We start from the raw sequence: 27334 nt of genomic DNA on the forward strand, positions 1-27334 counted from the left end.
GGCAGAACCACTGTGGAGCACCTTTACAGTGAGGTTTTTATTGCTGTTCACAGTTTTTGTATCTCGTTTGCTGTCAGTGATTTCCTGCTTCAGCAGTAAATTATTTCCATAACTAAGTGTAAGAGTATCTTAAAAACGTAATTATTTGATTGGTAAATAACATGAAATTAAATGATCTTCGTCCAGAGTTGTAGATAAAATAAACCAGCAGTTGATAGATCACTGTCATTCAGAGCTATTGGGCTTTCATTGCTTGCTGCCGTCCGGGCGCACTGTGCTGTCTTTGGTAGCCCAACATTTTTTCACATAGATATGAATTGCATTCCTGCACATAGTGAAAGGGTTAGCAGTGCCACATAAGTGGCTTTCGTGCTCACTCCAAGTTTCTCCCTCTGGACCTTTTCCCCTGTTTCCCCCCTCCATCGTCGCTTCCTTTCCAAGATGAGTAAAGATCCCGCGGGAACTGAATGGGATTTGGGGAATTTTGTAATAGCATAAAGTGGAGACGGAGCATGGCCCACTCTAGAGTGGGAACCAAAGTGTGGTTGTGGCGAGCTGTGACATGGCCCGTGGCACAGCTCTCCTCACTGTTTGGACTCAGAAAGCAACGGCACACAGAATGGCAGGTGAGACTGAATTCTATGGGGATGTAAGAGATGTGGTTATTAGATATTTACCAGTCTGTGTTGTATTGACTGAGTAATTTATTTTGGTTTGGACGTAAGCTGCACAACCAAAGTTACGGTCCCTGTGGGTTATAGCAGTATAGGAGTTGAAGGTTTAGTGCTTCTCTGAAAATATTAAAAATATTCACTTATAACAAAATATTACGTTATAAAATATTTTTCCTATGATAGCTACCACTTCTCAAGTTTTATATGGCTATTAAGGTAAATCCTGCATCATTTAGCATTAATGTAATAAATGATTTTGAGGTATTTTCCCAGCAGATAATGTCTTTAAACTTCTATATGATAAGGAGATATATTATGCCAATATTTATCTACATCAGATAATTATGTCTGATATTATTTATGCCCTGAAACCATCTAGCAATGGGCTAAAATGTCCCATTTTTAGCATTTATACCCTCATAACTCTTATGAAGCATTGTATGATTTTAATTTCATGACAGAAGAGTAATTTATATCCACAAATCTTGATTTTATTATATATATATATATATATGATGCACTGTGCAAGTCTTGAGCCACCCCCTCATTTCTTTATCATTTGCTTCTGTTGAACCAGCCTTCATTTTTGCTAAAATGATTTGGAGCAATATTTCTCTAGGATCTTTGGAGGTCATTCAAGTTTTTCTGTGGACATTGAAAATGAGGGAAAAGGCAGCCAATCTAGTCCTTGCACCTGACCATTTTCAGAGGATTTTATTGCAGATAAATCACTTCATAATGACCTAAAGATCATTCAAACATAAACAAGACACCTAAGGAACCAGTGTTTCTAGACATAAATTCGACCTTTAGGCACTTTGTACTAGCAGCCTGTTGCAAAAACACAGAATTTTCTTTAGTGGAATTTCGAGTCAAATTTATGTGTAGTTTTCACTTTATTGCGTCACTACACATCCAAGTGCTTTACACAGGGATAGGAAGAGGAACACAAAGAGACATTTATAACATCTAAAATATATATCCTTGCTTGTCAAGCATGCGATGCATGCCCAAACAATCATGATAGAAATATAACAATACTTAGAAGTGGAAAACCACTATAAACTTGGTAAAAGCAAAACAACTGTAAAACTATGGGAGGAACCAATCCTCAGCTGCTTTACTGTCCACCGTAAATGAGTAATCTTTAGATAACATGCTGGCATTGGAACAGCCTATTAGAGAAAGACAAACTGTCTACAGATGAATAGTATCTGAAAGCCACATACTTACGAAATATAAAGATGGATGACTTTTATCGATAGAATTGTACAAACTCAGATTTTTTTTGTCTTATATGCTTGTTTACATGCATGTTTCTGTAAATTGAATCACGTATTTTTTCCACGTTCCCAGTAAAATAAAAAGAAATAGATGTCTTTTTTCCCCAGGACCTTTTCACAGTAGTGCATTTTGATGCCACCATCTGAGAATGGATTAAAATGACATTTTTATAGTAGCGAAGCTAAAAAAAAAGGACACTTAAAAAATCTGATCCCTATTTATCTTCTGTTTGTATAAACAGCACTGTTTATTACTTTTTTCATAGTGAGTAAGTATATCACTTTTGTCAACAGTACAAGCATCTTCATTAAGAAGCATTAAGAAGCCTTAAATCCAATCACTCATAATGATTATATTTTATCAATCACTCGCCTGTGCTTTTGAATTCTTGGTCTTGTGTTTGCTACTAAAACAATCAGCCTCAGGGCAGGAACAGGATCTGGTGGCTACAGGTTCCATTAAGGGTCATACAGCCACATATTTTCTGTTTCCTTACAACACTGCAGGAATTCTTTCACCCTCCATTCACAGCAATAAATCAGATATTCAGTCTCCTTTTTCCTTTGGTATTTGCTGAAGAGGAAAACAGTGTTTGACATGATAATCAAAGCATTGCAAAGAAAAGCTTTTAGTCTACAGTGTAAGTACAACATTACATTTGTCTTTGTTATTCCCATTTAATGCTTGGATAAAGGTGTGCACATATCAAGAATTCTTTCAGGATCTTTGTAGCAAAAAAACTCGTTTGTCATCCTGATGCTATGTGTCTGTATAGACACACGCGCCACTTAGGAATGAATGCTTTTACAGGGTGTGTTTATAAGTGTGACGTCAAAAAGACAATAGAAGCTTATTGTGACAAGGCAGGGAGTAACTTCAACACTGCTCTGCCTTTTATTTACTTTCCTGAGGCCACTTCAAACCCATAAACAGGGATAATATTTTTGAACACATGCTACATTAATCAGGGTTTATTAATACGTTTTAAATGCTAAACACGTCCCTTTTGGGGTGAAATGTTAAACGATATTCCTCCCACTGAAAATGCTACATCCAGATAAACAGCATCAATGTTTTGGGAACAGCGTGTTATAAAAAGAGGAGAAAAATGCATTTAAATATTGTTTGTATGGCTCAAACCTATAGCTGATGATGCATGTCACAATATGGCTTATTGAGGTTCATCATATAATCTCGATATGATTTCTTTCATGTGCAGTTAGTATGAGTTTGTGGATATTGTAGGACAAAAATGTTTTATGTGATACGACTGTGCCAAAAGCTAATGTTTTGATCTTTTTGTCCAACTAGTACCATATGTTCTATATGCTATAGTAATTATGTGACAAAGCCTGTTTAAAAAAGCCTTTAAAAAGTGCTTGGTGGCAGTAAACAGTGCTCCCTTTCTTACAGACAAGTGCAGGGTTTTCTTTTCTCTTTAAGCTCTTTGACCTTGAGTACCTTTTAATTAAAACGCCTCCCTTCAACTTTCACGACACCACAGCCCGATCCTGATCTGTTTGTCACGGTTTGCAGTATCCGTGTCAGATTCAGGTTTCCCTCAGTTGGCCCACTATGAGAAAGTAGAAAGGCTTAATATATGACCTTATTTCTGGATGTTGCTTTTGCAAGAAATCTAATTATTAATCAAGTCCCGCACATGCACGTAAGTGGACACAGCCACAGAGAGGAATGCTGTATTTGACATTCCTGCAGCCAAGCACACAAACACAGTTTCGGTCGTGTTCTGCTATTGAAAGCTGAGATGTTGAGAACTGATAATTAAACAAGTCTGATGTAAGAAAAGAACAATGTCTAAGTAGGATTTCTATGCTCAGTCCTACCTTGTGAAACTGAGGATTGACGGATGAGTTGCTAAATCATGGATATTAAATACTTGCAGTAATCAAGACTAAAAACAGCTGTATTTTGTAATGTATTCACAGACTCTGAAGTCTGTTTTAGCTGCATCTGTGCTTGTGTTTCATTTTGACTTTTCTTCTCTGAATTTAACATTCGTAAAGCCTTTTATTGAGACATAAGCTCTGGTTTTATAAACTAGCCTGGTTTTATTTGCCCTGTAATTCCTAAACTAGGTATTCAGTGAACCAACCAGTTATGTTTTAGATTAAAACTAGTTCATGTCTATGTTTCCGTGTGTATCACATAAACATTTAAACATTTTAGTTTAAGCAGGTCCCTTTAAACCTGTCCCTTTGGAACTGATGGAGATTAAGGGAGGCGATCTTATACTCCCGCTTTATGAATAGCCCAGTTTTTTTCTCACACTCAAAGGATCGTGTCTCTTCTGAGAGTGGGGACAGTCTCCAACAATAGTTCATTGTACTCACCAGCAGCTACGTTTTCACTAGCTGCTCTGGCTTGATCAGGCTGCATATGCTTTCAAAGACGTTCCCTCTCCACACTCTGTGAATAAATACAGATACTTTACTTGTTTGCTGCTTCACACTCATCTTTTAATCATTTATACATTTAAAAGCGAAATTCTTTCCAACGACATCACGTGGCAGTCTTTGTGCCTTAGTGGTTGCACTTTCATGATATGCAGGGGCAAAGTCAAACTGTAAGGATGAAGTTAGTTCAAGGTTAAAGATAACACCAGAAAGTTACAATAGCAATACTAAAGCTGGTTGTACACGCAGCCGAAAGTGAGTTAGGTCAGTGATGTGGTGGGAATTGCACTGAAGCCCACCGGAAAGAACAAAAACAAAGAAAACAGGATACAAGAAAAGACAGGATTGTTCATGCGATGGGTGGGGGAGTGGTGGGGGGGGCATGCAAAGGCAGACTGTGAAGTTTGTCCTCATCTACCTTCAAAGAAAATCTCCAGACAGGCTGTTTTCCTGCAAACACAGCTACTAACCAGTTTAAACAATGGGAGGAGCTGTTGGGCTAAGCTTCCACTCATGTGACTCTACTGAATCATTAACCCAAGGAGGCCACTCCTTCCCTTCAATAACCCTACCCCTCCTCTCCTTCCATGATTCGCTGAGGTGGCTACGGGGAGGACTGTTTCAGTTGCGCTGAGGGTTGGGGAGGTGCTTTGGCCAGGCAGTCCTGCGGAGGCAGTGGAGAGGAGGCAGAAAGAACAAGTGGAGAGTTACAGACAATATGTCAGGCAGGTGGAGTCTCCCACAGCGCTTTGTTATGGAATGCAGGACTTTGGAAATAGATTTTAAGCCACGTTGAGCAAGAAACTGTATCAGCTCCAGGCAGGCTGATTTAAACAGCAGGAGGCATGAAGAGCCCCGCAGTTTATGGCAACCCAGTCATGTTTGGTCCAGTGGATTGGAATCATCCAGGTGGGGCTCCAATGAGGAGAGGAAAAAGCGTGGAGGAGCTGGGGGACGCTGACTTGGCAAAAGAGAGGGAAAGGATTGCCCATCTGCAACATTTACAACAACTGCAGCTACAGCAGCAACAGGTTGGATATCCAGGGTATGGAGTCGTTCCTCCTGGCACTCCTCAGGGACCAGTCTTATTAGCACATCCCGGTGACCCACTTCCAGCTCCACCTATGCCAGTACATGGTGGCCCAATGGTGCCAGGTGGCCCAATGGTGCCAGGTGGCCCAATGGTGCCCGTTGGCCCAATGGTACCCGTTGGCCCGATACAGCCTCCTATGCATGTACCACCTCCGTGGCAAGTGCAGTACCAAGCCCAAGTTACACAGGGCAACGTCATCCACCAACAGAGCTGGGAGTATGAAGACCGTCATAGGGCAGCTTTCATGGATACAAGGCCTCAAGGCCAGGACGTTTACTTTCACCCTCGTTCAGAAGATGGTCACCTAAACTTGAGGATATCAGAATGGAAAGGCAAACATTGTTTTTATCAGGGTCCTGAAGATTACAGCCACCAGGGCTACAACAGAGTGCCACAAGAACAAGGAACTCATGATTTCAGAACTCAAGAAGGTTATAGTACACTGGACAAGGACAGAAGGAGAGATGGCAGGGTAAGAGAAAGTGACTCTGAACGTTATGACCATCGTAGTCACAGTGACATGGAGGAGTATGAGTACAATGACAAATACAGGCACAGGGATTATTATGAAAGGAAATACAATGAGCGTTACGAAGACAAGGAAAAGAAATACTATGAAAGCCGGAAACACCGTAGACATGATCTCAGAGAGCATGAAAGTTACAACAGTGAGCTTGAAGACTACCATGATCATAAAAACACTTATTCACACAGAGACAATTACAGGGACCGTGAATACTACAGTGACCCTGACAGGGATTATTATGACTCGAAAGACAGGCATCGCTCCAGAGACGAGGACTCTCACCGTCGTCGAGATGAGGACCGCTACTATGATGAGCGAAAACAGAAGGACTATCACTACGATCGGCGTGCCGACCATCACTATGACCGCAGAGAAGATAACAGGGACGCTCACCGAAGAGCTGACGAACGGTACACCAGTAGAGGAAGAGACCAGTATGACTCTGAAGTTGATGGACGCTGGAATTATAAAGAGAGGGACCGGTATTACAGATACAAGGACGCAGGAGATGACTGGAGAGATGATCAGTACGACCACAGACAGAACTACAAAACAAGGGAACACCTTGACCTGAGGGCTGCGGGCCACTATGACCACTACGACCGTGAGGATGATGGCCGATACTCTAAGGAAGAGTATCGAGACAAGTATCGAGACCGATACCGAGATTTGCGTTCACTGTCTATAGATTCACAATATGAGGAATACCCTACAAAAGATCGCAAGACTGAGGAGTGGGTTGAGCAGCAGAACCAAACATTGGCCCTCGGTGAAATACAACCATTTGAGGATCCTGTTGTGCACAGTGATGAGCAGGAGAAGGGATATGAGTCAAGCGGGGGGAGCGCAAGTTCAAAAATGGCCCGGAAGCCTGTTTATGTGGGCTCACTGGATCGTAATAGCATCTACAGGAAGACTGCTCCAAGCTCACTGCAACAGTCCCAGTATGCCACCACCAGGAAAAAAAAGCAAGGTAAACAAAAAGATACTGTCACATGAAAGAAGGTGCTTCCCATATTTGCACAAGTCCGGTCACTTGATCAGTTGTAATTCTGGTGAACATCACTCTATAGGCCATGAAGGCCTCAGTCACAGTTATTGTGGGTAAAACAGGCTTAAGAGGTTGACAGTCCTCACTTGTCATTTGTGACCTCTAGAGGTGCTTTTCTAATCAATGTTGGGGGGCCTCAGAGTGCTGACTAGTCACACTCACCTCCTACCTCATTTAAGAGTGAGTGCTGAAAGTGGTGTGTGTGTGTCTCAGTATCACCTATCTCAGATGAAAGTGAGCTGTCATGTTTTTGTAGTCATAAGAAACTGCAGAACGGGTTTTGTAGGTTCTTTACTTGGCTCTTGTTGGCTCTCCTCATTTGTGTTTCCTGTTTGTGTTCATGCTCTCCACTCACTGATGGTGTGCACACGTAACTCGTCTGCTCAGTTCTTGCATGACTGAAAGGTCAAGATTTTGTCGACTTAATTGTTTTAATGAGCCTGGCTTACAGTTAATTCCCCACTTAAAAAGGTTGTTGCCTAAAGTGGCTCTGATTCTGACAGAATTTGTTATGTTTTGTACAAAAATCTTTTCTAAATTTATACATATACAGTTTTGGGCAGAAGTTCACCTACACTTATCGTTCTTTTAATATTTTTTTTGAACTGTTCTTTTTCCAAGGTGGAAAAAATTTACAGCGTACATTTTTAATGACTAAAAGACAAGAAATTAAATTATACTTAAAGCCAGGAAGTCAACCAATTTAAATGAACTTACATTTCTGCTAAGTTAACTTAACCAAAAATTAGTCGAGGTATGTGTATATATATATTTGAGCCTGTATGTATACCTTTGATATACCAGTTATACCAGTTAATTAAATTGACAGTAATTAATATTGAAAAGCCTAAATTTACCATGACATTCTCATGACTCTATGTCCTACCATAATTTTACATTTGGGCCAAATGCAACAAAATCAAAATCACTCAAAAATTGTTTTTGAGTGAAAAAAAGAGCAGCTTTTATAACTGGATAGTATTTGTAAATGGTCACGATACCTGAGTTTTAGTAAAAGAAGGAAAACAATATCAATCATTAAAAAAATATTGGCATTTCGAGAACCTCATTTTGGGGTTATAAAGAAAGTTTAACCCCCTTAAAATTAATTCTCTTACATGTATAAAATTCAGTACCTGAATGAATGAAAGATGAATCTGTGCATTAAAAGTATTGACTCTAAAAACTCATAGTATACATTAGTTAATGGGAATGGTCACGTACATTTTTAATGACTAAAAGACAAGAATTCAACACACAAATTTCTTTGGCTACTTTGTTACTAAATTATTAATATTAAGTTCCAAAAACTACATAAAACTTGGATGTGTGGGATTCTTTTGTGGGGGGTTTTCAAGGTAAATGTAAGTGAGGGAGAGCACTACTTTGACTCACTTTGTTTTGTCTGAGATGAAGCAGGTGGCGCCCCATGACCCCTCCCCCAGTCACCTAGAAACACTCACACTCAGACACACAGAGTCCACATCAGCCCCCACCGCACATTTCGGCAGTCCAAGTATTAATCCCTAGCGTCAGCATGGTGAGTGGATGGCGGGGGTCTGTCTGGTGCCAGGCAGTGGCCGGCACTGCCCTGACTCCTTCTCTGCAGGACTAGACTGATACTCTGAGTTCATGCGTGCATGTGTGTGCGTGCATGTGTGCTAGAAAGGCCCTGGAGGCTTATTAAAGAAATAATTGCATTTTTGAAAACACACACGCGCACCACTTGCCTCAGCAGTGTCATCCGTTAATCTTGTTACACTGTTTCAGCCCTGTCAGGGGTTTGTCCTGAGTAAAGCATTTGATTGAAGGGCTAAAAACATTAGTCCATCTCCTTTACTGGGCTTACGCTGTGACATTGAGGTGTTGGTTAAGGCTTTTTGAGATGAACCTTACACATAGACAAGAGCTTCTATTCTTTGTAGTCCAGCATTATTAAACAGCTCCCTAAAAAAAAAAACCCTATTGAGTTGAACTATAAAAATTACAAAATGAAAAATTAGCTTGTTTTTTTTGTCCGTCATTGCTTCTGTTACAGGCTTCCTTACTTTAAATAGGAGGGTAAAACAACTGGCAAAATTATTCTTGAAGGAAGATATATCTTAACAGTTGAGCCAATTTAATGCACAAACGAGCCTAATGAAGCAATTAAATTGTAGTGGTGGCTTTATGATCCCATTTTTGAACTTCTAACAAATATAATCTGCTGTATACGCAGTTTTTTTATTGCCTGTTTGTGAGTAATGTGTCGTCATCCATCTATGATCTGGCAACATATGCTGTGTTGTCCACTGTAATCCTTGAACAGTCTCTGCTATTGGTGAGCAGTGGGGAGGGAGCTCGGGTAGGGGAGCAAGGAGTTAAGACAGGAAATCTCACATCGTCTGACAGCTATGCTGTAAAGACGTCTTATCTCAATGCTGGCAAGCACAAAAAAAAAGTCAGTCGGCAAAAAATTAAGTCAGCTTACTCAAGTGTGCATGAGTCACCAGTAACCACGCTCGTATGGTGTGTCCATTTTTATACTTGGTCCATCCTGGCGTCTTAAAGATTTTGTTTTTGAATTATGTCATCGGGCTTTCTTAAACCATTTGATAATCATGCTAGTTTAGTCTAGATTTTGTGATAGTTTAGCTTTTCCATCTCATCTGAAGCCACTTTTCATTTACATAGCTTTTTATCCACTACTATGAAAACGCTAAGCGATGTATTATTTAAGGTGTTTTATTTCGAATTTTAAATGTACCAACTTTTCCAAAGAGTTTGAAAGATTGATGGTGCCACAGCAACTACAGCATTCAGATCTCTACGTGCTTTATTTTGGTGTTAGATGACACTGCTGGTACCTGCATGAATCAAGACGGATGTTATCTGTTTATTTGACGTCACACTGTGGGAAAAGATGCAGCATATTTGTTTTTGACCTGGTGGACTTCCCACTTTTAGGACTAGTTGTCCTCCTGACAAGTACAAGTTTATTCATCAGGCTTATAGTTGTCAGTCTTCACGTAGATGCAAATTCCAGATATTTAATTCATTCACCAAAGACATTACTTAAATATTTTATGTTGCAACATTGGCTGTATTTTCAAGACTTCGTCTGTGGCATTATGTCTTAATGTTTTTGGTTGAATGTGTGCATATGTGTTGGAGTTGTGGAGGGCACTTCTTGTAATTTTGAACAAACAGCCATTTGGACTCAAGGATGGTAGTCCGAGGTCAAGTTTATTGTGATGCAACATAATGAAAAATGTCATTCATATGAGTACAATCTCTCTTTTTGGACTCAAGAATGAAGCTTTTTGAATCTGGCCATCTTCATGATATATATCATGAGTTTTGTCAGACTTGGACATTAATCTGGATGTTAACCTGTTTGACGTGCTGCCAGTCATACTAAAGATTGTATTAATTTAAACAAATCCCTTCAATTTCTTAAAGTGTGCTTGCTGTCAGTGACGGCGTATCATCTGGATCTTTGTGGCAAAGGGTTCTAAAGCTGATATTTGAAGTACTGTATATAAAACCACCACAGTGGTCCACAGAGGTGATCTTGGCTATAATGACTCTAGCTTGGTGAATTAATCTGTTTAGATGCTTTTACTGTTCTCTGGGGTGGAGATTTAATTTTGTTATTTGAGCTCAAACACTAAGGCAGCACGGTGGCACGGTGGTTAGCACTGTTGCCGCACAGCAAGAAGGTCCTGAGTTCAATTCCATCATCAGGCCAGGGTCTTTCTGTATGGAGTGTGCATGTTTTATGATAGCTGGGATAGGCTCCCGGGACCCTGAAAAGGAGAAGCGGATGGATGGAGCTCAAAACTATTATGACTACCTGAAGCGTACAAGCTTAGCTGCTCTTTAGGAAGCATGAAGATTACTATCTGCAGCGTTTAGACATTCATTGCAAGTGTACAACATATTTTTCTTTAGCTGTGGGAAAACCGACGATGCCCCAAGCAAGGTCTTTGTTATTACATGTCTAAAAATTAGCAAAGGGATAAGCCCACAAGTTTCGTCATCCCAAACTCTGAAAACCGTTCTCACACTCTGTTCACACTGCACTTATTTTCCCATGAAGAGCACTAGTTCTTGGGCCATACCTCTCAAAGTATACATGAGTGTGAAAATATAGCATAATGGCTTTTTTAAAAAAATGCATTTGCATGCATGAGCAGGTGACTGTGAAGCCCAAAAAGACTCATTGTCTTCTTCCTTTCAGTAAGGCTGAAGACTGTACTGCATTTGTGGTTGAATAGATCCCCACTTAATGCTTTTACTTCCTGCACATTTGCAAAACTGAAGTTCTCTTGAAGTAATTGCATATTGTTCCTTACAAAAATCAGGGGAGCTGAGAAACTTAAAAGAAACGAGGGATCAGACTCTTGGCCCTATTTGGTATACATTGTACCAGCTTTTTTTTTTTAAATTTCAGTATGTTAATTAAACTGTAGCCTCATGTTGTTTAATTACCCCATGAGCTAGAGAAATGCTCTAGCTGTTCGTACACTTGGTCCTTTTTGTTAACAAGTTGGGTTATACCACTCGGCGTCCAAGAACGAGCAATAAGGACAGAATTAAATCCCGTATCAGCACACGGCCTGCTTTTCTTATATGAGATTTGAAGCCAGCCGTGGTAGACAGGTTGCTGTGAGAGTTTTCCAGGAGCAGGAATGTGACCCTTCTGACATTTGAACCTAAAAAAGATAAACAGGATGGTATGTCGCTGAGTAAACTCCTTTTTTTCCTCTCCATTTTTAACTGACCTTCTACCTGGGACAACAGCTGGTCATACGCAACGTGTGAAAATCTAGCATATTGGCTTTTCTTGTGCATTTGCATGCATGAGCAGGTCGTTGTTTTGAATAGTTGCACAACTCGGACTAATAAAGAAAACCCTAATCTTTTTCAGTAAGCTGTGTGCTGACTCAATGAAGGTCTGAGAAAAATTGAAGAAGTTGACACAAACCGGTGTCACCTCTTTTTTTTTTTTTTTTATTGCATCCAGTAATCACAAGTCAAGGCTTGTGAAGTTTAAAAGCTGTTGCAAGTGTTGGCATTTTATAGTGAGCTTGTGCTCAAGCAGCTGCATGTCCCATCACACACTCGCAGACTTGCCCGTGTGAGCATTCGAGTAAAAAAGCACTGCCGCCTTTTTAAAACTTTGTTTGATATGAGGAAGGGGGGGGGGAGCCCCTGCTATTCTTGTTGCTATGGCGACCGTGCACTGCGTGGTGAACTTTGAAGCACAGCACACAGCACTGATTGTGTCTGACCTTAGAGCGCCCTGTGCAGGGCAAACTTTCGACTTTGCACAGCTATTAGTGCAGCAGAGAGCGAGACAAGTGTTCTTGGCTGTGTTTGTGAAACAAAGTCACACATCATAAACTCACAGAAGTTCTTAAAAGGAAAGAATTTCGTTGACTTTTACATAATCTATAAAATCCTCAAAGGGTAAAAACCAACCAAACATATACTTAAGTGCAAGTTTAATAGAAAGATGATTTAGAGAGTAGATGCTTAATCTCAGCTTCCTAATTTTGATAAAATTCAGGCTGGCACAGGAGGACCCCAGAAAGATGTCAGCACATTGGGAAACGTGAACTAGATTAATCTCGGGAGTGGACTACACTTCCAGAAACTGGACTTCTCCCAATCTCTTTCACAACTGGTGCTGTAGCCACATGTGAGCTCATGTGGTGCAGTAAATCAAAAGTGTTTTTCCATCAAGAAAGCTGTGTGAAGAATCCAAGAAGTGGCATGGATTTTTTATTATTTATACAGCACATTTTATTACATTAAGGACACCTCATGTGCCTTACATGAGGTGAAAAACATTTAGAATCACATATTTAGCTGAGATGCTTCTGTCTGCACTGTATTTGGGATCAAGAGGAAGTAATATATGAGAAGGAATTTGATTTTCCTCTATCAAAACAGCGTATTTGACATAAATTATTCCCACATATAGACTTAAATAGCATCAGTACATTCAATAGAGAAATCAGCTTTTGCATTCGGCGTATAAGGTTGAGCATGACACAGTGACAGATGATTTTAGCCAAGATAGATCTGTGCTCACACAGCAGCTCATAGCAAACCTTTCCAAATCTGCACAACATAATGATCCCAAGCAGCAGATTATATATTAATAGAGCCAAAATAAAAGTATGCTTACAGCCATTCTGCAGCAAACAGTTAGTTTTCTAGGATAACACTGATGCACACTGTATGCAGCATGGATTTAGGTCAGAATTTAGTTAATGCAGGACACCTGAGCAGCAAGCAGGCACAGTCCAGCTCCGGGTTTTACCGTCCTCCCTGGTGTGTGCATGCTTGTGTGTAACGATGGTGGGCTCCCATCCTTTCTCATGGTAATTGGAGCTCTGGAATGGACCTGGACGTCCTCCACAAGCCTCGCGAGCTGGACTTCAGATTGACAATGGTCTATCTTAGAATGGGTAGCATTGTTTGAAGCGCTATGCGTGAAGGGGCGTGTGCTTGTTTTTGGAGCGGTTTTGGAGGAAGTTGCACACAGCAGGTGGGTGAAGCCTCAACATCTTGTCTTCTCTCCCCTTTTTTCCCCCTTGGTAAAAACACCTTGCTTTGGAGAGACATAGGGAATATGTAAAGCTTTGATAAAGGGCTGTGAAATTAAATCTATTTCTTTTATGCATTTTATATTTAGCCTACTTGGGAATTTTCTCGTGTCAAATCTGTTTTTTGTGCATCCATAACCCAGGAATTCTGACAGAGTTGCTGTTTGTTTGTTCTGTCTGATATCTGAACTCATGGTGGCCCGTTCTAATGTATCAGCTGTGACTGTATCACTCACATAACAAGTATGTGTGAGTCACCCCGGATGACAGAAGGTTGACAGCGCAGTTTAGCAAGAGCTGTGTCTGTCTTACATCACTTGATAGTGCTGCTGATTGACGTATACTCCCTGCTGAGGATTTGTGCTTTTATCTATAAGCTCCGTACTGAATGTGATTCATAAGGCGGAGGTTTGTCACTGAATTTCCATGAAAGTTTACTCAGTAAATCCCAGAACCATCCCAGCATGAAACTGAAGGAAAACTTTTTATTCTCAACTCTTCTCTCCACCTGTTCCAATTTCACCTGTTGAAGCCTGTTGATCACAAATAGTGACACCATGCCTTTGCGAGCCCTGACTGTGGAAATAGACATTTAGTATCAGGAAGTCATGGATTATTTATCATTTGTTGTCCTCAAAAGAAGCCCTGACCGGTTCTTGTCATGTTTTTACAGTCGTCTTTCTGTATATAGGACTTCTTTTTTTATTAAAGGTGCAGAAATATGGCAGTTTTTGCTCCAAAATCAGCAGATTCTGAAGTATTTCTATAGGACATTTAGCAAAAAAGATTTATTTTTAATTATGTCCCATAGTAGTTATCCTGTATAGGGCTTTAATAGGAAGTCTTTGTTTGTTTTTAATGTAACTGGGTCAGTGTTTGAATGTAATTCACAGAAACCCCCCTCCCAGTCTCCTAAACTTTAGCAGGCACTGTGTATTTTAAATGTTTACTGGTTAGCAATCAATGGTGTTTAAAATGAACAAAATTAGACCTTTTTATATTAAAAAGAACTAGTTTACAGAACTCATCTGGCTTCAGATCATTGAGAAAGCTCATTACTTGTAACATTTACTGTTTGTGCTGAGGGATCGGCCTGATTATTGGCAGTAGTCACAGGTGTCTCATTCCATACAGAGATATGGAATTATTGTTGTAAGGGTGTTTCCTGTTGGCTGAGTTTACTGCTTTACTGACTTGTTCTCGACCTGTTTCTGGGCTCGTATTCGCAGCCATTAAAGCAGGCCTACAATAAACCCTCTTTGCATTATTTTACACAACAAAGAAAAATAAAATTCCACACAAGTGGGTCAAAATCCGGTCTGGCGGCCTCGCGAGTCAGAAGCGTACGGAAAAACATGTGAAGTGGAGCATGCGCCATCGCCGCGTTTGTGTGAGCGGGATCAAATGTGGGAATGAGCCGATTGCTTCCAATTAAAGCGGGAGCCTTTTGTTTTTCCTCTCCCGACTGTGTCACCGTGTGACTTTCAAAAACTAATTGGTGAACTACTTTCTCGTGGGTGGGGAGACACATGGGTGTGAGTGGTGAGAAAAGCTCCTTTGAGTTGAGCTTTAGCCCCGTCACGTGAGGAGAGTGAGGAGGAGGGCGAGGAATGCGCACACAAACACACACTGCAGTTACAAAGTGTGGATTCATCCAGTTTTTGTTGGGCTTTTTTGTTTGTTTTTTTTAAAAGGTTTTCTAGACTCTTTAAATTTGTCTTCAACACTCCTTTAACATGAAGCTAGTTTAGATATTCTAGTCCCGTTAGGGATGTGACGCAAGGCTGTGACTTTGTTGTGGTCTGAATGTGTGTTTGTGTGGCGTACTGCTGCACTGGGGAACATGAGGGTAAGCAGAGTTAACTTCATTAGCCTCCGACAGCATCTGTCAGTGGAGGCAGGGTGACGTCACCCCGTCGGTCGGTCCAACACGCCACACGCTGGATCTCAGTGTTTCCTCTTCTTGAGCCAATACCTAGAGGGGAGAGTAAAACTAAAGTCCCAGCAGGGTCAACGGATAGTACAGAAGAGAGAGAAACAGTGAGATTTTATGAGTTATGGTTCAATTAAAACCAAAAAAGATGGAACAAATAAATCTTTATGTGCATTTGCACTAATGTAAACATCTAATATGTAATATATGCCTTAATTTGATGCTGTTTAATCGTTTTATCTGCCACACTGCAAATAGGAATATTTGCATTCCTTACTGTTCTAATATCAGATGATACATTAATGGCTAAATTGTTTAAATGCATGATGAATAATTTCGGTGCTCATACACTAACACTTTTTTCTCTGAGTGGACCTTGGACTTGCAGCGACGTTTATTTTTTGCTTTGTGGGATTGAAGGATTTGCATGTGTGTTCCACCTGCAGTGGGTTCAGCGTACATGTGTGACACAGATGGATCCTGTTCTCATCACCCACCAGTTCTGTTATCTTTTCATCCTCTCTTCCCCTCTCTAACTGTCTCATCTTTAAAGTCCATAGAGCCTGTGTGTCTGTAGTTGCTGTTGCAAGCTATTGTCCTGCACACAAAAGGCCCGAGTCCACTCCAGTTTTATGTCCATTCATAAAAAGCAGCGGCGCGTAAACAAGGCTTTCCCTCCAGTTCAGGGCTCCCGAAGAGATCAGGCCTCCGTGAGCGATAGCGGAGACATTGATCAAAAGCTAGGCAACGAAGAGCAGCGGGCAGACCGGGTGGGTGGGCAAGAGCGTGTTTGGTTACAAATGAGAGGAGACGTGGGATGGGAAACTTCTTCTCTTGACTCTGCTTACTGTCACCTTGGCGAGAGCAGCAAGTGATAAACTAGAGAGGAAATTCACCTCTTAACAAAAAACTGCAAGAACTAGATTTTAAACAATTATTCTGACAAAAACGTAAAACACTGATGTAAAATGTTTGAACGCTCTCCTGTTTTTGCAGAGATGACGCTTTTGCCGTCTGAACCTAAAACTCTGGAGTCCGCCCCCGTCTCCGCGACGCCCAGCGCCAGCACGGGGTCTGAGGATCCAGAGACCAGGATGCTAGAAAAGAGGTCAAAGGTCATCGAGGAGCTGCTGCAGACAGAGAGGGACTACATCAAAGATCTTCAAATGTGTGTCAAGGAGATCATTGAGCCTCTGCAGCAGAAGCAGGTAAAAGGATGATAAACATTGTGTTTCCAGCCACGTTAGGACAAAAAGGGAGTTTAGCAAATACAAGATAAAGCAGCTGTGTGTGGGACAGTTGGTGCAGAAGCATTGGAAAATTTGACAAATGGATAAATACATACAGGAATAATGGCATATAGCTGATATGTGGCGCCATATTCAATTAAAAAAAAACAATAATTTTTGCTTTTTCACACGTTCTGTCTTCCCGAAGGTGAAAAATGTGGATTACGAGGGGCTCTTTGGCAACATCGGCTCAGTGATTGACCTGTCACAGCGGCTGTTGAATTCACTGCACGAGACTGACTCCATAGGTAAACAGCCTGATATTTAAGAAAAGCAATCCTTCTTTTCCATGTTATGCTTTGTACTTTTCTGCTTTAGATCATCCAAATCTGTCACCTAGTTGAATTTTACTGACCGAATGAGCCTCTGAATACACTTGAAAATCAATCTGTGAATGTGCGTGTGCGATTTTTAAGAAGAATTATGTTTTTTACAGGAAATCTTTGTGTATTTAATATTTTTTTTCTTTTAATGAATGGACCTCTTCCTGCACACTTTGCTTTTTATAATGAATACGTTGCATTTCTGTACCATTCCCTCTCAGGTAAGGTATTCCTGGACTTCAAGGTAGAATTGGAGGAGGTTTACAAGCTCTACTGCCAAAATCACGATGATGCCATCTCTTTGCTGGAGACCTACGAGAAAGATGACAGCATCCAACACCACGTGTTGGAGTGTCTAAAGAGACTGAGGTGAGTCACACACACACACACACACACACACACACACACACAAAGCACCCTTTAAAGGTTTGCTCTTTAAGTTGAGATTTCAGCCATGTTTGCATGGGAGTGACTGAAAACATGCATGCTGTGTGAGCATGAAAACACAAAGGCAAGAGTGGGTTCAGTGGAACATTAACCGAGTGTTTGCCGAGCGAGTTCAAAAGGTGGAAAAATGATTAAAACATTTTCATAATGTCACTGGGTCATCGTACTTGGATTTAAATGAGTTTTATAGCTGAAAAGCTGAAGAAGAATACTAAATATACTATGTAATGAATTTTTGTATAGTGTACGTTGAGATTTTCCTGTTACTTCATAGCTTGTGGAAGCGATTTCTGAACTTTGAACTGCAGCGTGTAGGCGAGTTATGGAAGTGAAGTTCATTTTCTGGTACATCTGCAAACTAAACAGCTGTTTATCAGTGAAGATGAGAGAGACGTCTCGTTTTTAGTCACTGCTGAAGGGAGTGTGCTCCGTATGTCTGTAGACTTGAGTTATGTGAAGCAGTTCAGAAATGTGTCCTACCTGGTCTCACCTGTCCAGTTTCAGCATAAGTGACTCAGATACTTGAGTTTACACTGGCGCGTTTCTGTTATGTGTGGTTATCGCTCTAAAGTTAAAGATAAACACGGGTTGTGTTAGGCCGGAAGATGTTAAAGGGGGGAGAAAGGAGGCTATGTTTAGAAAACAAAAGGAAAGAGGACATTGTACAGCTCAACTATGCTCGCTGCTAATTCCTTGTTGACAACAGGTTGTTAGTGTCCGTTTTTGGTAGCCTCCTCATGGTGTTAGCACTCTTTTTAAATATGTTGCAACATACAAGGCTTTGAAAAGGTGCTGGCCCGTTCCAGAAACTGCCAGTGGTTGTTGATTGCGCTGAAGTTTTACTGCCACCCTGAGCATCCGTCCAGGTTTCAAAGAGAATCCACCAAACAAAACCATAACAACGGCGGGTGGAGCTGGCTTCAAAGTCTCATTCGTTTCGATTCGCCCTTTAGTTTTTAGTCAGATCGTAAGACAAAGTCAAAGAGAGCTTTATTGTCGTCTCAGCCCCGTGGAAGTGAACAGAGACGAAACTATGGACGATCCAGGGCCCATAGTGGCATTAAAAAGACATTATGCTTAAATGCCAGGATTTACAAATATAAGCTACAATATACCAAATATATGTATAATATGTATAGACCAGTATCCAAAATACAAAAGTGAACTCTATGGTTTAAGATTTTAACATTCCTGAAAGTTCAGGCTCAAGCTCACAGTGTAAACCTTGTTCCTGTCATTTCTCTATTTCTTTCCATTTATCCTTTAACAGGGCCATTTATCTCGAGTGGTAAGTCTCCATAACGAGTATTGTCATGATTTCCAGCATGAGAATCATTCTGACAGCATGACTGTCGCTAACTAACCTATTAAAAGTGATCCGTGTTTGTGTATGTGTGTGTTTTACAACGTGCGATGGCTAAAAAATGAGTGTGGAGGACTTTAAAACCATCTCTCCTTTTTAATTATTTCCATTTTCCTTTTCTGGATTTAGCTGGAAAATGGAAAATATTGCGTTGTTTGTGTTTTGCATGCGCATGTGTTTTGTTTACTGTTGCTATGCAGACAAATGTTTATTTCAGTGTCTTTTTTAATCCTCTTCTTTCCTGGTGGTTGGATGAAAGAGTTCGATTAAAAAATGAACTAATTGTGGAAGCTTGGCTCCACTACTGAAGAAAACCTTTTTTTTCTACTTCTTTTTGCCATTCAAAAATCCAGACTTTGGGTTATTATCTCAAAATTTCAAAATTTCAAATTTTTGAGAAAATAACAAAATAACTTAAAAAAAGGAATTATTAGGTTGAAATTTTGAGATGACTTGAAATTTTAGGCTCTACCTGGTTAAAAAAAGTATTTTCAGTGGTGGAAATAAACTTCTATGCTCATCTAATGCCATCTCCTGGACTAAAATTGCAGCAGAGTCTTATATTTTTTGACAAAACACTTGAAGTATATTTATGGCCTGCTGGTCTGGACAGAATCAGGCTGTAATCAGTGTCATAAACTTGTGAAATTTGGTGAACCTCACCTATAAATTAAAGCTGATACCCAGAAAAATGTAGTTCCAGCTGAAAACAACCAAATTAAATGGTTATATTGTTTTCACTGTCTTAATTCATTCATTCATGTTTACTTGTGTCAAACATTAGTCCTGTAGATTGCATTAAAGCTAAGTAATTTTTTTCCCTCTGCCTCCCCTGCTATGATACCTGCCATCATCAGAGTCCATGTATATGTGGTGATGGTTCCACGTCATTGGATAGTGCTATCCACATGATCGCCATCATGCTGAGACATGTACACGGGAGGAAGCTGTGGCTTATGTGCTGAAGTGTAACATGTTCTCATTTTCCTCTTACCCAAATGCTGCTTGTTGTCTCTGCCCTCCTTTCAGGGGTAAAACGAATTACATCAACCTGGGCTCATTCTTGATTAAGCCGGTGCAGCGAGTGATGCGTTACCCGCTGCTGCTGACGGAGTTGCTCGGGGCCACCCCGGAGAGCCACCACGACCGGGCCCAGCTCACTAAGGCCGTGCAGGCCGTCAAGGACATCAACGTAAACATCAACGAGTACAAGCGCCGAAAAGATCTCGGTAAAGCATCCGGGTGTTAATTAAAATCCACATTTTGCCCTCGCGTATTTCCAGCAAGCTCAAAATGTAGTGACAGGTGTCAGTTTGTTTTGTCTGTGCTTGAGTTGTGCTTCTCGGGTTCTTAAATATGCGGTCAGGGCTGGTTTGACGGCTCAAGTTTTCCCTCTGCTGTCCACAGTGGTGAAGTACAGGAAAGGGGACGAAGACACGTTCATCGACAAGATCTCCAAGCTGAGCATGCACTCGATTATCAAGAAGTCGAACCGCGTCAGCAGCCACCTGAAGCAACTCACAGGAATTTCACCGCAGGTATATTTCCCGCCATCGGTGGAAGTGTTTGGAGAGAACGTTGCAGATGAAAGCGCGCTTGTCTGAAAAATGCTTGATCTGATGTTCTGTGCTTTTCCCCAGATTAAAGATGAAGCGTTTGATGAAGCTGAAAAAAGGTTCAGGCTGCAAGAGAGACTGATCAAGTCTTTCATCAGAGATATTTCCCTGTACCTGCAGCATATCAGGGTAGGAGTTCATTATCTTAATAGTAACTGAAGCTTTTATTTATTTTGGCAGTCTTTAAAATGATTGGTAGTGCATAGTGTTTGACATATTACCTAAGACATTTTGATAGTAAAATACAACTCCTGCATATCTTTTCTTTTCATATACTGTATAATAACTGTGAAAATGCACCTGTCATCAGGAATCAGCATCTGTGAAGGTCCTGGCAGCCATCAGTTTCTGTGACATCTACACGGAGCGCAGTGTGCTGGATCCCGACCGATTTCAGAGAGCTCACCGCTACATCAGCGACAAAAAGTTTACAGAATTTGTAAGTGCTCTTCTTCTCCTTACCGTTACTTACACTGTGAAAGCACAACCTCTGATGATCCCTTATCTGCCCGCATCATCTGTCGAGCAGAAGGAGCGCACAGAGGCCTTAGTCATCAACCCGCTCACCCAGCTCCTCCTCATGTTTGCCGGGCCCCACAAACTCATCCAGAAGCGCTTCGATAAGCTGCTGGACTACGACAACTGCAAGGAGCGCGCCGATCGCTTTAAAGACAGACGCACCCAGGAAGAGCTGCAGGTGACACGCAATACTTACGAAGCGCTCAACGCCCAACTTCTGGACGAGCTACCGAAGTTCCACGGCGTGGCAGAAGAGCTTTTTACAGGCTGCGTGAGGGCTTTCGCTCAAGCCCAGAAGGACTTCATGAAGACGACGCTGGGAGAGCTGAAGCCACTCCTACAGGTTGTGAGTGTTTGTTTATGACAGTGTGGGAGGAGCATAAATCTGACTTTTTCTTAATAAAATACGTTTGGGTATCTTTAATGTAAAAATACTGTTTAAAAGATTTAGGTGTAGGTGGCTGTGGCTCAGGACTATGATCAGGCCGTCTAAATGCAGTGTGAGTGTGTAATTATATATATTTTTTTTAACTCTGATTTTTTTTCTTTACCTTTATGTCCAGTTTTCTAACAAAGTTGGCACGGGGAGCAACCTGATTTCACAGTTTCAAGAAGAGCACAGTCAAGTCCTCCAGCTTCTTCAGAGCTTTAGCTTCTGCCCAGAGAACCTGCCTCCGGCCTCCGCCGCCACAAAAAAGCCCTTTGAGAAGAAAACTCTGGAGAAGCAGACTTCTAAAAAGCAAGTCCAGGGACCTGTGAGTAGAATTGTGATGACATTTCATTTCTTATTCAAACAAAACAACAAAGGAGTTTTGCCAATGATCTAAACAAATGTCTTTGGCATCCTTTAGCCCAGCCACGTCCCGCAGACAGACGAGCACCGTGCAGAACTTCTGGTGCGCTTTGGCCCTGAGAAACTTTACCAGGCAGATAGGAATTTTAATGCTGCGCAGGATCTGGATGTCTCTATACAAGAGGGAGACCTTGTGGGTGTAATCAAACAGCAGGACCCCATGGGAAGCCAGAACCGCTGGCTAATTGATAATGGAGGTAGTGGTTTTTTTTTGTCTACTTTAATTGATATACTCTTCAGCCAAATGTTGCAGCAATATAATCTTGATATTCTTGTTTTCCAGTCGGCACGGGTTTCGTATACAGCTCCTTCCTCAAACCCTACAATCCTCGAAGGAGCCATTCAGACGTCTCCATCGAGAGCCAGTCGTCCAATGAGTCGGGCTACGGTGGCTCCTCCCCTGTTTTCTCCCGCCAGAACAGCAACAGCACGCTGACCTTTAACCAGGAAGCAGCCACTGTCAGCTTTACGCAATCCCAGAGCCATTCATCCCCACAGCCGTCGCGGGACTCCGCCTCATCTCGTAGGAGTCACCAGAAAGACGTACCGCACCCCGACTCTGCCAGTCAGAGCAACTCCATGAACTCTTCACCCCGAAACCCCTCAAACCGCAAGGAGTTTTCAGATCAAACGCACCGAAATACCTCCAGTCACAGAGACGTAGAGCCTTCTTACCGGCACTCGGGCAGTCACAGAGACTCGTACGACACGAGTTACGGAAGTTCAAGCGGACACAAGGAGATGTCGGACCTCCCTGAGACAGACTCTTATTCTTCGCAACGTGACAATCACTCGCAGCAGTATGGACACACAGACAAAAGCTACAGTTCATATCAGTGGAGAAACGGAGACAGCAGCAATCAGAAGAAACCTGTTTATTCCAGAGAGGAGTACATCGAGCCAGAGCCAGAACCAGAACAGGAGAGTGAAGTGGACGGACATCAGGTAAGATTTTATTTGCTCGAATGTCTCTATAAATGGATTTATGATGCCAAAAGAGTCAACTTCATTCATGCGTTACTGGGTGTGTAAATAAGCAAATATTCCAGTTGTATTGGAAAGATCTGCTCCCCCTAGTGACCAGAAACACTAAAGACATCTCTGACGTGTTCATTTCAGATCTACTATGCCCTCTACTCCTTCACCGCCCGTTGCGCCAATGAACTGAGCATCTCAGCCAATGAGCAACTGCGAATTCTCGACTTCAAGGACATGAACGGCAACAGCGACTGGTGGCTGGGGGAGGCGGGCGGTCGGCGAGGATATGTGCCTTCCAACTATATACGCAAATCCGAATATACATGAACAAATGTTGCGGGGGAGAAATGAGACTGAACTTTAAGAGGCATTAAGAAGGTTTAACTCTGTGAGCAAAGACAGAACAAAGAGACAAGAAAGTGAAGTGTTGTCTGACCCAGTGCTGCAAACCGCCCCTGAAAGTCTATGTTTATAGACTTTTTCTTTTTTTATTATTATTTTTTTTACTTGCTGAGAAACTGCACGCTCCCCAAGCCCCACTTAGTTTCCTGTGGGGGGAAAAAAACCTGTGAATTGGAACAAACTTGCCATATTTCTTTTTTGGGGTTTCAGTTAAGAGAACAGTCTTTAGGATCAGCTCATTGGGAGATTGCAATGAAACTGTGAATGTTTTTGGTTCAGACTGACTCTTAAAGCATTGAGTGGTATGTGGACAGACTGACCTGACACTGTGTTAACTCCTTTTTTTCTTTTTTTTTTCCTGCATGTGGTTTGTTCCACCACTGTAGTGGTAACTATGAGATGAATTTATAACATTCAGTTGAATAATCAGTGTTTGAGGAAAAGTTTGAAGTGTCTGCAGAGCCATCGGCAGGATTTTGGGGTGTTGGACTGAAATCAACATTCGTCATATAGTTTACAAGCACTCCTTTTAACTTTTGGGTGAATTGACTCCCTGTAAACTGGTTCTTTAAGAGAACAGGGAGAGGGAGACTTGGAGTCTGATTGGACCCTTCTCTAAATGCTTCCCATGTATTTTATAGGATATATGATGCTGTATATTGAGATGGTATTGTACCCACTGTAAAGTGATCACTGAATAAAAAAACAAACTAGCTGAAAAAACTGGTGACAGTGTTTGTTGGTGTTTTTTCTGCTCAGCTTAGGCATAGTGGGGTTAGTAAACAGTGGAGTTACAGTGTTGTAATCTGTGCTACGTTCCCACAGGCACACGAACACAACACACACAAAAACAGCACAGTTCAAAAATGTTTTTTTATCCTTATAAAGCTGTGGATGAGTCAAAATGAGTAAAATTCAGATCATCTCAAAATTTTTGACTAAACTAAATGACTAATAATAAGAATAACTTTGATTTACCTCTTGGGATCAGTAATGTGTCTGACTTGGCTCATCTGCTAAATTAGTAAAGTTTAAGTTTAATAAAGTTTAATAAAATTGAAAAAACTAATGTAGAATTTGCAGTTGCAGGAGGAGGCTTCCATAGCATCTGAACTAGCTATTCTGAACTCTGTAAAACTTAAAGGACTGGTTTCCTTCTACTTCTGATAACTAAAATCAACAGAGATTTATATAAAGCAACAGTGACATGACATAAAATACAACTCTGGGGCCAGGATGAACCCCCATCAATCGGGTTTTGAACAGGAAATATGACATTTGAACTTGTCACTGTGTTGCATCAAGCAGAATGATTTATAAGAAAGAAAGAGAATGGATGGATTTCACTAACTTGTGCTCTGTGTTTATGAACGTAGGACACCAATTGTAGGATTCTTGAAAACAACATGCTTTGCTACTGCTGTTTCTTTTTAAAATCACACAAAAAATCTTGACATGGGGCAAATTGGCTCTCATCTGTAGAGTTATAAACCATGCCGCTCAAACAGGTGCAGAATGTGGTTTGTTCGAGACATTATCTGCAATAACACATCTGGATTGGCTAGATGGCAACATATGTTGCTCTAAGTTACTTAATATGTTAAGTATCAATTTGCTTTTTCCAGGGAAAAAAGTACTTATGTTTATTTTGTTGTTTTTTAAAGAATATTCGCTTTTTTGTGCCTTGCATTTATTTTCCTTATCTGAGCTCACTTTACAGTTTGATAACTCTGCTATAGTTTATATACTTTTTGTCTACTTTTGTCATGTGACTGTTATATTAGAAATTGAGAGACAAAGAGAAATTCAAACTGGGGAAGATCCTTTCACCACATACTCAGACTTTCTGGGTCTCTGATGTAACAAACACTGTAGGTATGTGTCCTTGTAAATTCAGATGCCAGATGCCGAGGCCCTTTACAGCGACACTGGTTTGCCACATTTATCAAATGCAGTGTTTTTAATTCTTCCTTTTAAAAGGAAAATAAGACACGATAATTATTATAGCAGAACCTGTGAAGGATACAAATGCATGACATAGACACAGGGAAGCATGTTGGAGAATTTGAAGCTACTGTAAATAACTCAAAAAACAACTTAAAGTATGGAAAACCTCAGTTAGCAAACAGATTTTAACAAAGGGCAGCAGAAGGGTTTATAAGAAAGAGGTCCAAAATTATGTCAGAGAGAGCAATCTAAAAGGCAGGAAATAAAATTGCCTAAAAACAAAACAGGGTAAGATCAAAGTAAAGACAGATGGATGGATTTCACTAACTTGTCAACACAAAGCACTTTTACAGAGGCTATAGCAGCCATTGTAGTTTACACTGAAACATCTGTAATCTCTCAATGTGGCCCTAATACTGTGTTGTAAGACTGTAAGACCGGATGCACTGTATGTCTTTTGAATTTGGAAGAGTTCTCAGGCAACTTGTATTTTATTTTGTTTGTTCTATATCAAAGTAATCCAAAATTCTTGCAGATTGCTTTTACATCATAAGATGCATCAAAAATGTTAGTGATCCATTACATAAAATATCTTGGTCTGTCTGACTGCAGGCTGATTCTGGAGGCCCATTGGTGTGTGTGACCATATATTTTTGGGGGTTTGTGTGAAAGTAATCACAAACAGCATGCACTATGTCACTCTAGTGGTGAGCTGTGGTCAGAAGAACAAGCCTGGTGTCTACACCAGCATCCATACATACAGCTAGATCAGGAGCAAGATCACCTCAACATCAGTCATGTGATTCACCTTACTTTGCTGTGTGTTTTTCTGTACTTAGCAGTCATTTGTATTCTGGGAATAAAAAGGGACAAAAGCTTAGTTTGCCTGGGAAAACAACCCAACAAAAACAGTTTATTAATCATTGATAAAACCAAGAATTTACTCCGAGCCCAGCTTTGAGTTAAAAGAGACACAAACTCACAAAGCTGAACCTGTCAGACAAAAGTAGATCCCATCACTTCAGTAGGCTTATACTTCTTACTCATTGGTTGAAAGTGCATAAAATGATCAAACCTTTTTTGCAAGACTGCAACAAGGTTTTGTGCTTTCATCATTTGAACTTTCAGCATACAGTATTTATCAGATTTTTTTTAAAAGGACGAAGCAAAGTGTAAAAAGATCAGTTTGAAATCCTTTGCACTCTGCATCAGTGGCCATATAACAATCTGGTCCAGCCCATATTTCTTCCAAATACACTCAGTATATGAAAGCACAAACTTTCCTTCAGCATTCCACTCAGTTTGACCTTCAACCTGCAATAACCTTAATTCAGCTTTGTTAATCCTGTCGTTTTGCTTGAATTTGCTAAAAATGGCTCTTCAGTTGAAATTTACACCTTAGCACTCACACAAATACCAACAATCCTTCCAACAAACATCACTAGTGCTGTCCTGGTTCAACATGCTTAATCTCACTCTTAATCATATGAACTCTGCTGCAGTTTGTTATTACATCTATAGCAGCTCTGATAATATTGTGGCTTCTCAAGTAACTGCAAAGTCACAATTATCGCTTCATCAAAGTAGTAAAATAACTCAGTAAAATATAAGCACACTTTCTAAAAGTGACCATATCTGTCTCCAAATGTCTCCTTTGCTCTACGCTTCTTCTATGGCAGCAACTTTACTGGACTTGGTTGTGTTCTGAAGGGTGGCTGAAGACGAAGATGAGGTGGTGCTGGACTTCTTCTCCATGGATCTGACTGAAGTTGTGGTGGTGCTGGATTTTTTCTGCACGGTCTGGATGGTCTTCTTCCTCTTGACATGAAGAACTTCCATCGCATCCATGTTGACACCTTGCTGGATCTCCTCACTGGTCTCCACCTGCTCAGAAGCTTGCTGTTGCTGTTGTTGCTGCTCCTCCATCATCTGCTGATAATGCAGCTGAAAGGAAGACAGAGAGGACGTTTTCAAGACCCTTTGCTGTCTAAGGACTTCCTTATTAGACAGCAAGACTTCCTTA

The 27334-nt window shown here is 40.9% G+C and overlaps 1 protein-coding gene across 5 annotated transcripts in view; it reads left to right on the plus strand.

The window, feature by feature from the left end:
* The window catches only part of dnmbp (dynamin binding protein), a 57383-nt gene extending 33223 nt beyond the window's left edge, over positions 1–24160 (plus strand). For 2 of the 5 annotated variants that reach the window (XM_005753148.1, XM_005753150.1), the window contains 13 exons: positions 16571–16782; positions 17012–17111; positions 17408–17555; positions 18904–18921; positions 20026–20225; positions 20404–20534; positions 20637–20741; positions 20923–21051; positions 21142–21477; positions 21695–21886; positions 21983–22181; positions 22268–22929; positions 23104–24156. In XM_005753148.1, coding sequence (XP_005753205.1) covers positions 16571–16782; positions 17012–17111; positions 17408–17555; positions 18904–18921; positions 20026–20225; positions 20404–20534; positions 20637–20741; positions 20923–21051; positions 21142–21477; positions 21695–21886; positions 21983–22181; positions 22268–22929; positions 23104–23289 — 2618 coding nt within the window. In that variant the 3' untranslated portion in view covers positions 23290–24156. Of the gene's footprint in view, positions 1–5005; positions 6965–16570; positions 16783–17011; positions 17112–17407; positions 17556–18903; positions 18922–20025; positions 20226–20403; positions 20535–20636; positions 20742–20922; positions 21052–21141; positions 21478–21694; positions 21887–21982; positions 22182–22267; positions 22930–23103 lie in introns of those variants that run through there. The other 3 variants (XM_005753151.1, XM_005753149.1, XM_013915953.1) reach the window with 3 other exon arrangements.
* Positions 24161–27334: the final 3174 nt, after the last annotated feature.

Source organism: Pundamilia nyererei, unplaced genomic scaffold, assembly GCF_000239375.1.
Source record: "Pundamilia nyererei isolate P.nyererei 1_Seehausen unplaced genomic scaffold, PunNye1.0 scaffold00407, whole genome shotgun sequence".
NCBI classification, from domain to species: Eukaryota; Metazoa; Chordata; class Actinopteri; order Cichliformes; family Cichlidae; genus Pundamilia; species Pundamilia nyererei.